At 49.0% G+C, this 11,245-nt stretch overlaps 2 protein-coding genes across 8 annotated transcripts in view; one reads left to right on the top strand and one right to left on the bottom strand.

Annotated features, from left to right (window-relative positions):
- TDRD7 (tudor domain containing 7) overlaps nt 1-10,007 on the top strand; it is a 139,737-nt gene extending 129,730 nt beyond the window's left edge. For 3 of the 7 annotated variants that reach the window (XM_032772599.2, XM_032772594.2, XM_032772595.2), the window contains exon 17: nt 8,328-8,643. In XM_032772599.2, coding sequence (XP_032628490.1) covers nt 8,328-8,545 — 218 coding nt within the window. In that variant the 3' untranslated portion in view covers nt 8,546-8,643. Of the gene's footprint in view, nt 1-8,327 lie in introns of all 7 variants that reach the window. The other 4 variants (XM_032772598.2, XM_075067445.1, XM_075067446.1 and 1 more) reach the window with 2 other exon arrangements.
- TSTD2 (thiosulfate sulfurtransferase like domain containing 2) overlaps nt 1-11,245 on the bottom strand; it is a 575,835-nt gene that overhangs the window by 383,699 nt on the left and 180,891 nt on the right. The gene's annotated exons all lie outside the window — the stretch shown is intronic.

The raw sequence follows: 11,245 nt of genomic DNA, 5'->3' as shown, positions 1-11,245 counted from the left end.
AGGGAAGCAATGCACCACAGGGCGTTGGGACAGGAAGCGGAATGACCCGCACCCTTCCGTCCCCTTCCCACAACCCACAGCGCCGAAATGGGACGAGGTGGCCTGTGGGATAGCTGCCCACAATGCACCACTCCCAACAGCGCTGCAACTGCTGCAAATGTGGCCACACTGCAGCGCTGGTCCTACACAGCTGTACGACCACAGCTGTAACTCCCAGCGCTGCATATTTCCGAGTGTAGCCAAGCCCTCATCCACGCATTGAGACTTTGAAGCTCTGCCTGCCTACCTGGCCCTGCTGAGCTGGCTTTCTTACAGCCAGAGATTGTACTGGCAGCTCAGCACAGGAGCCAACTAAGCTGCAGGGAGACAACGGTTGGCCTGGAGGGAGCTCACAGTAGACTTGTTATTTGCTGGGCATCTGCCTAGGTTGGGGTGAGGGACCACATCCATGCAGTGGTTTGGGGTCCCCTCAAAAAGTGGGCAGACCTTGATCTTTGCAGCCCATGGCAGGTCCAGGTTGTGGCATAGTCTGTGAATTACTTGTGACTTACAGGTCAGTCACGACAAACTTCTACTAAAAGCAGCTCATTTAAATTTTGAAGTCACTGTTAAGATACAAACTTTCAAAATGCCAAGTTGAGATGAGCTTAGGTAGTTGGAGGTCTTCAAACTTACTGAATATGAGGAATGTCGTATTAGGCTTCATGGGCCACAAAGTGTAGCTCTGGTGACCTGCAGAGATTTCATAAAAAAACAAGGTAATAGTGAGGTCATGTGCTGAACTCATCAACGGCTGTGAAAGGGGTTGGGACAGTCAGCAGGTAACCTGTCTACACTAACGCTTTTAGGGTGGCTTCTTCGAAAGCTAGGTTCATTGTGCTGAATGCCACTGAATGCATCGTTGCTGAATACTACTGCTCATCTCTCCTCTGCGCTACGGAGCCACCTTGGGGTTCAGACAAGTGGCAGACATCTTATTAGATGATGTGGTTTTAGGGTGGAAATAAACTTGCATTCAGAATGTTTACAATTTTGCAAATACTAAAATACAAGGCTGCTGTAGGACATAGCACGAGCTGGAGGATCAATGGTATAAGGGGCCCCACCAAGCCCGCCCGCCTCCCTTCAGTCCCTTTTTGCTGCCCATGATGGCTGCTGGAACTTACCTCACTGCTCAGGCAATCTCACCTAGTGGTTTTCTTCTCCTTTTTTGTGCATGTAGTTCTTGTAGATTTTGTTACTTTGATAGTACACTAGTAGTTTTAGTAGTTAATGTGTTTTGGATGCCTCCACACTTAGTTAGCAAGGCTTGTCCACTCCCCTGTACTAGGGCATGCCTCAGTCACCAGGCTTCAAGCCCTGTGCTTCCTGCGGCAGATCAGTGCCATTGAGCAACGTACACTTGAGCTGTGTTCAGTGCTTTGGGGAAGCTCACAGGAAGAACCGTTGCCAGATCTGCAGGGTCTTAAAACCCCGCACCCCAAAAGACTAGGCAGTGAGATTGAGGGTCGTTCTCATGAAGGCAGCCCTGAGACCAGCATTGGAGCCACACTTGGACTCTACACCAAGCACCTAAGCTTCAGGGTGGATTCCTGCCAGTCAAGAATCCCAGCACAAGTTCTCTTAGTGCTTACAGTGCTGCCTCTTAGGCACTGGTGAGGAGAAGAGTCATTTCCTGGTGCCAAAAGAAAACAGGCAAGAAGATCGGGATAAAGCGGCCCATTGCGGGTCTCTCACTCTCTCCTCAGCACCACAGCACCTACCTCTGTCAGCCCTGGCACCCATGCCAGCTCTGCATACTCTGGCATGGGAAGTACCATGTCCAGCAGGCAGTGTACCGAGCAGTTCATGGTACTGTCCATCCTGGAGGCATTTGCAGCTGCTAGAGACTTGCTCACATTGCCTGTGCCAGGGTCCCCAGAGATCCAGGACTCGGCACTGCCAGTTCCAACGAGCAGCAGCAGAGCCCTCCCCCAGACTTCACGTGTCACCATGAGCACTCTGGGGAAAACCTCCTCTGATCGCCTCAGACTTCTCTGCAGCACCTGTCACTGGGACTCAGATTCAGCCCTGGCTCCCAGCTTTAGTCCTGCAAGGGCAGGCAGGCTCTGCCACAGATCCCAGCTTCAGCCCATGGCAGCATCCTCTCCCCTCCTCTCCCCTGCAGCACAGGGGCTTGAGGCTTCAGGGGTTCGGGGATATAGTACAGGGCTCAGGGTTGCAGCCCTTCAGCTCCTGGCTGCTGCCCCACCAGGGCTCGGGGCTTTAGCTCTCTGGCTGTTGCCTAGAAGGGACATTTGAGCACCAGGCTTCAGCCGGGGGACCCAGCAGACCCCCTGAAAGGGCTCACAACCCCCCGGTTGAGAATCGCTGGCCTATGGGATTGTGGGGACCAACACCCCTGCAGTGATCTTCCTTGAGCCTGTCTTGAGGCATTCATACTCTGTGGCCTTGGAAAGAAGGGTGTCTCTGGTACTGCACTAAGAGACACCAGACCCAGACTCCAGTGCCAAACCTCAGAGCAGATTCGCAGGTCTCATTCGAGACAGAGGAAGGGGCAGAGGCCCCTCAACGAGATTTAGCCGCCACCTCCTTCCCCAGATGAGGTGCTGGTGTCTGTCAGTGCATCACCACCCCAAGGTGACCACAACGCTCACCAGGACTTATTAAACCAGATGTCTCGAACTTGGTATTCAAGCCAAGGTGCTCAGAGGTGACGCACGGCCTGTTAGACATCTTGTCAGGGCTGGGTCCCTCGAGTGGCTCTGCACCTTAACAAGGCAATCATGGATCCAGTTAAAGTGCTTTGGCAGAGCCCTGCTTCTCTCTGCCTACAGCTAAACAGAGTGAAAATACTTGTGCCAGCTAAAGGATATGAATTTCTGTTTTTTCACTCTCCTCAAGGATCCCTAGTGGTGGCAGCCACCGTCAGGGTCACGCGCCCAAGGCAAACGACCCCAAAAAGCTGGACTTGTTTGGCAGGAAAGTCTATTCAGTGGGTGAGCTATAGCTTTGATTTTAATATGTGGGAGGTAATGCAAAAATTTAAGAACCTGCTTCCCGAAGATGCCAATAGGAGTTCTCTTCACTTCTTGAAGAAGGGAAGGCAGTAGGCTGAGTCTCCCTGCAGGCAGCCTTAGACTCTGGCAATTCTGCGGCCAGATCAATGGCCTCTACTGTTACCATGTGCAGGAGCTCGTGGGTATACTCCTCAGGGTTGCCACAAGAGGTGCAGCAAACCCTCCAGGACCTCCCATTCGAAAGGTCCTTGTTCATTGCAGAGCAGATGCCAAATTGCACAGACTTAAGGACTCTTGAGACAACCCTGAAATTTCTGGGTCTGTATAAACCATCATCCAGAAGATCCTACAGGCCTCAGCAGACTGGATGCTATTTTGCACTGCCTCCCAGACAAAACCAGTGGAGGATGAAAAACAAGGGGTTTGGGTTTAGAGCCCCCTCCTCCAACCACCTCCTCCTCAGAGCCCTATGCATTCTACCCCTAGTCATACAGGCACCTTGAAGCACTTCTTTTGACAAGACACTCAAGGATGACGTTTCAATTCCCTCAATTCTGGATCCAGTTACCCTTTGTTTTCCAGCCAACTGTCCGTCTTGCTCAGTGCCTGGAAGCATTTACCTCAGACCGTTGGGTTCTAAACGCAATAGAATTAGCTTTCACGTACCAATGTTTGTCCACTGCACCTTTCCACCCACCCTCCCTTGTCTCTTCTGGGACCCTTCTCATGAAGTCCAATCTCTCCTTTGTGTGGGAGCCGTGGAAGAGGTTCTGCACCATCTATGAGGAAAGGGGTTTTATTCCCATTACTTCCTAATCCCAGAAGCTTAAAGATGGAGTGGAGGCTCAGACCAATCCTAGACATGTGGCAGCTCAAATGCTATCTCACGAGATTAAAGTTATGCATGGTTTCCTGGGCTTTTATCATTCCTTCGCTGGGTCTAGAGCTTTGGCATGCTGCCCTTGACCTAAAAGATACGTACTTCCACATATTGATTTTTTTTCCAAAGCCACAGAAGGTTCCTAAGATTTGTGAACCAGATTCATTAACAATATGTGGTTCTGTCATTCAGGCTGTTGGATGCCTCACTGGTCTTCACCAAATGTATGGCAGTAGTAGTGGCCTTCCTCAGGAGAAAGTGAGTTCTTCGCTGAGTGATTGCTGATGTGTATTCCACTATAGGTGTGTGTGCTCGCCATGTGCACCAGCGCTGGAAGTTTTTCCCTTAGCAGTATTCGCAGTGGGGGAACCCCGCTGTGACCCTTGGAGTGGTGCCGACATATCGCGCTTTAAAGGGGGCTGCACGCTCCCACCCCACCTTCAGTTCCTTCTTGCCGCCAGTTAAGGTAGTCGGAACTTGCTCCAGCCTTGGCTGCAACATTATAATCTTAGTGGTATCCAGTTTCCCTGAAAAGTTCTTTGCTGAACTTTCTCTCACGAATGCCTGGCTCGGCGCATGCCCCGTGGCCCAGACTTCAAGTCGTGCGACTCCTGTCGCAACTCCATGCCCAGCAGCGATCCACACAGTCAGTGTTTTCGCTATTTGAGCGAGGCTCACATTAGTGAGACGTGTAAAATTTGCCGTTCCTTCAAGCTGTGAACAAAGAAGAAGCGCGTGATCTGACTCCAAGCTCTCCTCATGGAGTCGGCATTGGCCCCGGCACCAGCGCATCGAGCCATGCCCAGCACCTACATCTCGGATCTCTCCAGGCCTGGCTGGCCATGGCATATTCACCCTTACAACATCATCTGGACATGGTACTTACCATTCCACCTGAAGTTCTTGACTCACTGACTTGGTGGTTGAACCTGTGTAGGAGTACCTTTTCTGAGACCCCAACCATCCATATATCTGGTCTCTGACACCTTGGTGCTGGGTTGGGGAGCCCCTCTAGGGCATCTCAGGATTCAAGGCCTGTGGTCTCAAGAAGAGCAATCCCCCCATATCAATAACAGAGTACTCCAGGCAGTCCCCTTTGTCTATCAGGCATTCTTAACCCACGTTGCAGACAAGGCAGTTTCAGTTCTCATGGAAAATACAACCACAATGTACTGCATCAACAGGCAGAGCAGATGCATTATAGAATCATAGACTTTACAGTCAGAAGGGACCATTATGATCATCTAGTCTGACCTCCTGCACAATGCAGGCCACAGAATCTCACCCACCCGCTCCTGTGTCAACCTTAACCTATGTCTGAGCTATTAAAGGTCCTCAAATCGTGGGTTAAAGACTTCAAGGTGCAGAGAATCTCTCCAGCAAGTGACTGTGCCGCGCATTGCTGCAGAGAGGCGGAAAACCTTCAGGGCCTCTGCTAATCTGCCCTGGAGGAAAATCCTTCCCGACCTCAATATGCGATTAGCTAAACCCTGAGCATGTGGGCAAGACTCACCAGCCAGCACCCAGGAAAGATTCTCTGTAGTACTCAGATCCCATCCCATCACAGGCCACTGGCATCTTTACTGCTAATAGCCAAAGATCAATTAATCGCCAAAAGACTCCCATCCCCTTAAAACTATCAAGCTTAGTCTATGAAGCTAGATACATCTCTGCCCCATTACTCCCTTGGAAGACTCTTCCAGAACTTCACTCCTCTGATGTTAGAAAACCTTCGTCTAATTTCAAGTCTAAACTTCCCGATGATTAGTTCATATCCATTTGATCTCTTGTGTTCCACATTGGCAGTGGATTAATAATTCCTCTCTCTCCCGGTGTTTGCTCTCTACTAAATATATCAGGGGAATCATTTCACACACACCACCCCATACCAGGAGGCAATCTGACAGTGGAGTTCTGCATTACACACTCAATCTACCTAAAAGCAGTAAGAGTCCTGTGGCCACCTTATAGAACTAGCAGCATGAGCTTTCGTGCATGCATCTGACAAAAGTGGTATTCACCCACAAAAAGCTCATGCTCCAAAACGTCTGTTGGCCTATAAGTACCACAGGATCTTGTTTGCTTTTACAGATTGTGATAACAGCATGGCCAGAGGGCAGCATAGAGTGTTAGCAGGGGGGCCTTATTCCCTGCCAAGGAGAAGTTTGCTTTAGATTAAACTAGAACAGCTGTGCGCAATTAGAGCACCTGACTTCAGTTAGGCACCTGACTCCAGTCATGGGTAATAACCCTGCTTCAGTCAGACAGGGGTTGGTAGTGAAGGAGAAAGTTGGATTGGAGCACGATGCAGATTGCAGAAGAGAAGAGTTTTTGTCCAGAGGCAATAGAAGGTTTGGAGGAGTGCTGCAGTGGATTGGAACCCAACAGAACCCTAGGTAAGGGGCACCAGGCTTGTATAGAAGAGAGGCGAGAAGCCCTTCACAAGCTGACGGGTATGAGAGGAAGTAATCCAGGGAAGAAACGCTATCAAGTGGTTCACCACAACCCAGGGCCCTGGTTGGGACCTGGAGTAGAGGGCGGGTTCCAGGTCCTCCCTCTCCACTCCCCTCCTCCAAGGACACTAGGGGAGTGATTAAGAACTGGTTCAGAGGCAAGCAATAGCGCCCTGAACCTACCCCAGAGAAGAGAAAGCGCGAGACCCAGCAGAACAGTACCGGCAATTTGCCACAAGATCCAGACTAACACGGCTACCCCTCTGATACTCAATCTACCTAGAAGCATCTTACCTGCTGGGTACGCAGAACCAATTTGTGGATCGCCTCACAGGTCCTTTTCCATTCACCACGAGTAGTCCCTTCAACTGGACATTGCAAAAGACATCTTCCAGAGGTGCGGGACTCCCCTTACAGACCTGTTCTCTACCCGTAACAATGGGAAATGCCATCACTTTTTCTCCTTTCAGGGCCACAGCCCAGTGTCCCTTACAGATGCCTTCCTGTTGGCATGGATAATTCACCTGTATTATGCCTTCCCCCCTCCACGCCCCCATTCCACTTATTCATAAGTTTCTGTCAAAGATCAAGCAGGACTGAGCACGTCATCCTTGTAGCCCCGACATGACCCAGACAGCACTGGTTCACCACCCTCTATGCCTTTCAGTAGAGCCTCTAGTCTGGCTCCCATTGTATCCACTGGCAACATGCTGACTGTTGCAATTCTTCTGGAAAGTGGTCTCTTTAGTGGCCATCGCTTAGAGCAGGAGGGTTTCGGAGATCCTAGCCCTCACATTGAAACCTCTGTATACAGTCTTCTTCAAAGATAAGGTACAGCTGTGCCCACATCCAAAGTTCCTCCCAAATGTGATCTCACAATTCCACTGCAGTCAAGCAATTTTTCTACCAATATTCTACCCTAAGCCACATGCGTATAGAGAAGAACAGTGCCTACATTCCTTGGATGTCAGACAGGCCCTGGCATTTTATATTCAGAGGGCCAAACTATTCTGCAGATCGACTCAGCTGTTCATAACGATAGCTGAGAGGAAGAAGAGGCACCCCATCTCCATCCAGAGGATTTCATCTTCCATTACCTCATGTATCCGGGCATGTTACGAACTCACGGGAATCCCTCTTCCACCTAACCTGGCTGCTCACGCCACAAGATCTCAGCCCTTTTTGGCTGCTTTCCTAGCTCAGGTCCCTTTCAGGATATCTGCAGGGCAGCAACCTTATTCGTGATGCACACATTCTCAGTGCACTGTACCATTACCCAACAGGCCAGAGACGATGCCAACTTCAGCCGCTCAGTGTTGCAGTCAGCTTGTATTTGAACTGTGTGCCCACTTCCTGTGCAGCTGCTTGCGAGTCACCTGCATTGGAATGGACATGTGCAAGCACTCGAAGAACCAAAAACACTTACTAAACTTTCTGTAACGGTTGTTCTTCGAGATGTGTTGCACATGTCCCTTCTGAGTCCTGCCTGCCACCCCCTCTGTTGGACTTGTCTATAAGAAGAACTGAAGGGGTATGGGCTGGGTGTGACCTTTATGCTGGCACTATGAGCATCCAGCACTGCGGGCACTGGAATAAACCTGACAGATACCACTAAGGGGAAAAAAAAAATCCAGCAACTGTGCTCGGGGCATGCACACACCTACATTGGAATGGACGTGTGCAACACATCTCGAAGATCAAGAGTTACAGAAAGGTTAGTAACTGTTTTGCTTCACAATGTCACATAATTGATAATCCTTACTTGGGAGGCTGCAACAGCCACTGAAACAAGAGTAAGGATTTAAACATTTTTACAGAGCTCTGTTAGCTTCACTTTCTTTAATAGCACTACTTGGAGTGTCTTCTACTTCCTCCCATGTAGAATTACTAAGAATCTTGGGTTTGGGAGTGTGTGTGTCACTTAAATCAGTCTTTTTTCTTTAAATGACCTTATTTGCTTTATATTTTTCCTAGGAGTGAAATGTGAGCAGTGGTCAGAAGAGGCATCAATCGTGTTTCGAAACCATGTGGAGAAGAAACCTCTGGTGGCACTGATACAAGCAGTTAATGAAAGCACATGCTCTTGGGATCGAAAAATAGTGACCTACTTAGTGGACACTGCACTACCCGATACTGATATATGGATTCATGACTTCATGTCTCAATATTTTTGTGGCGCTTTCAAAGATTGATTAATCACTGCTTCTGAAACTAGAGCAACTCATTCAGATTCTTTAGCAATAAAACATGTAGCAGACTTTTAAAGAGATTGAACTGATCCTACATGGCCTTGAATATGTGAATGCGATAGGTTTGAGAAATCTGATGCCTGTGTTCTGTGAAAAGAGATTTAACAGAAGTTTGTTTTCTTTGAATTGACTTTCAGAAAACTTGCACCTTGTTTGCTAGTGTAGTGTTAGAATGGTGGGGTGACAACACAGATTAAGTAAAATGTTATTTATCAATAAAAATTATTGGTGACTTGTTTTATTTTCTTGCTGGACTTTTTTTTTTTCATTCTTAAACTTAATGGAGTTTGAGGCCAGCCAAAATTTGAGTTTATTTACAAGCCGTTAATTTCGCTTTACAGCTATTCCCTCGTTAACAAACACAAACATCACATCTGAACTGATTCCTCACTTGTTGATAGTTTCAGAAACATCATATCCCTGAATGCAGAATGTAAGAATTGTACTTGTTTTTGCATAGAGGTGTCAGAAGCATAACAACCTACATATGTCCTGATAGCTGAAAATACTGGCCATTGTGAATGCTGCAAACACCTTGCTTTTGCATTTGAGTGAAGAAAATGCATTTCAACAATCTCTATTTCTTTTTCCTCTCATTTAAAAACAAAACCCCAAAAACCCAGCAGCTTCTTGCAGTCTGCTCAGATGGTATGTCTGTTCTTTATGGTTGGGACCCCTCTCCCTAGCCTGCTTTTTTCACTCTATTCTTGCCTTCTTTGGATTTAGGACACTCAAATTCTCTCAAGAATGATTTCCATTAAGTGCACCTTACTCTTGAGTTAGATCTGTGGTTTTGGTGTATTCCAAGCTGAGTCTCCCAGTTTTCATGTGTACCACTGACTAGCTTGGGCTAATCCTTCTGACATTTGCTGTGAGGGAGAATTTACCGTCCCTCTCAGGGGGCAGTAAATACAGCGTGGGTTCAGATCCCTGTAAATGGGTATGTCCTTTCTTGACCCTGGAGGGTATTTAAGAGAAATTTCCTCATGCCTCAGTCCTTCACCTCCTGCTACAGGTACATCAGACACCTCACTCCTCCTACGCATGCAAGGGAAGGTGTAGCATAAGCCCATCCAGCTCTAGAGAGCTGAAAGGATTCAGAGACACGTGCTTCATCTGCTTGTGGTATCTGATATGCTGAAGGGAAATGAGCCACATCGCTAAGTGATTAAATGGCTTATGGTCTAATGCAGGGGTTGGCAAGCTTTCAGCAGTGGTGTGCTGAGCCTTCATGTATACGCTCTAATGTAAGGCTTCGCGTGCCTGTAATGCATTTGAACAGCTTTTGGAAGGTCTCTCTCTAAGTCTATAATATATAACCAAACTACTGTTATATGTAAAGTAAACAAGGTTTTCAAAATGTTTCTGAAGCTTTATTTAAAATTAAATTAAAATGCAGATCTTATCAGTTTAGTGTGATCCTTGCCCTTGCTTTTCCTTGTTGAGTTTTCCAATGTCTGGTGGCACCTATTTAGATACTTTACACTGCACACGAGCTTCTGAGTTATAAGTTGATAACTGGCTGGCAGGAGGTCAGCAGCTGGAACCCCTGATCCGCAGCTGAGGTGAGTGGAGCTGGCGGCTGGTAGGGCTGAGCAGGACTGGAAGCCTGGACCCTGTCTGGCAGGGGGCCTGCGCTGGAATTCCAATGGGAGGCAAGGTGAGTGGGGCTGTGGGGACCCCGACTGGCAAGGGGCTAGCAGCCAGAACCCCAGAGACCACCGCCGCTCAGGTTTCCACCACCGGCTGCTGCCACTGGGGTCTCACCCTACTGCCAGCCTGGGGTTCCTTCCCCCAGGCCAGCAGCGGATATTGAGTGAGGCTGTGGTGGGGGGACCCCGGCTGGCAAGGGGCCAGCAGCCGGAACCCCAAAGCAGCAGCGGGCTGAGCAGCTCAGCTTGTCCCCGCTCTGGGGTTGTGGCTGCTGGCTCCTTGCCAGCTGGGGTCTCAGCCAGCCTGGGGTTCCTTCCCCCAGGGCAGCAGCAGGTGCTGAGTGGGACCAGGCGGGACCCTGGCTGGTAAGGGTGCAGCAGCGGGAACCCCAGAGCGGTGGCAGGCTGAGCAGCTCAGTCCACCCTGTGTGCCATAAAAAATCGGCTCATGTGCCACCTTTGGCATGTGTGCCGTAGGTTCCCAATCCCTGGTCTAATGTTTCTAACTAGAAAGAAATCTGGTCTGTCATCACTAGCCTAGACACTCACTCACAGCAAACATTAATTGAGCCTCACTGTAAGCTCTGAGACAGCAGCTTGTCCATGGGTTACCTAGCTAGTCAGTAGCAGAGCTCATTGGTCCTTGTGTCCAATCCCCTGCGCCAACCACTGGACCTTCATCTCTCTGTAATGTTTCCTGGTTCAACAGTGGTAGCTTGGGCTTTCATTGTGTGGCAGTGCCCTTGCCATGGCCAGATATTCAGAGGTCTCCTATTACTTGTGGCCTTCCTTCCCCAGTCTAGGTGGATGGGTGCTTAGCATTGTCATCTCTGAGCTGTGCCATGGATTTTCCAAATCTCCCCTTGCCGTAGGCAGGTTAGACAACCAGCAAAAGAGCTTTTGCCTCAAAATGTTCTGTCCTTTCTCATTCCAGCAGATGGGATAGCGTCACTATTAGATGGATGCAGATTATGTATTTACCAAACATCAT

Source organism: Chelonoidis abingdonii, chromosome 6 (assembly GCF_003597395.2).
Source record: "Chelonoidis abingdonii isolate Lonesome George chromosome 6, CheloAbing_2.0, whole genome shotgun sequence".
NCBI classification, from domain to species: domain Eukaryota; kingdom Metazoa; phylum Chordata; order Testudines; family Testudinidae; genus Chelonoidis; species Chelonoidis abingdonii.
This window is presented reverse-complemented; position numbering and strand designations above follow the sequence as displayed.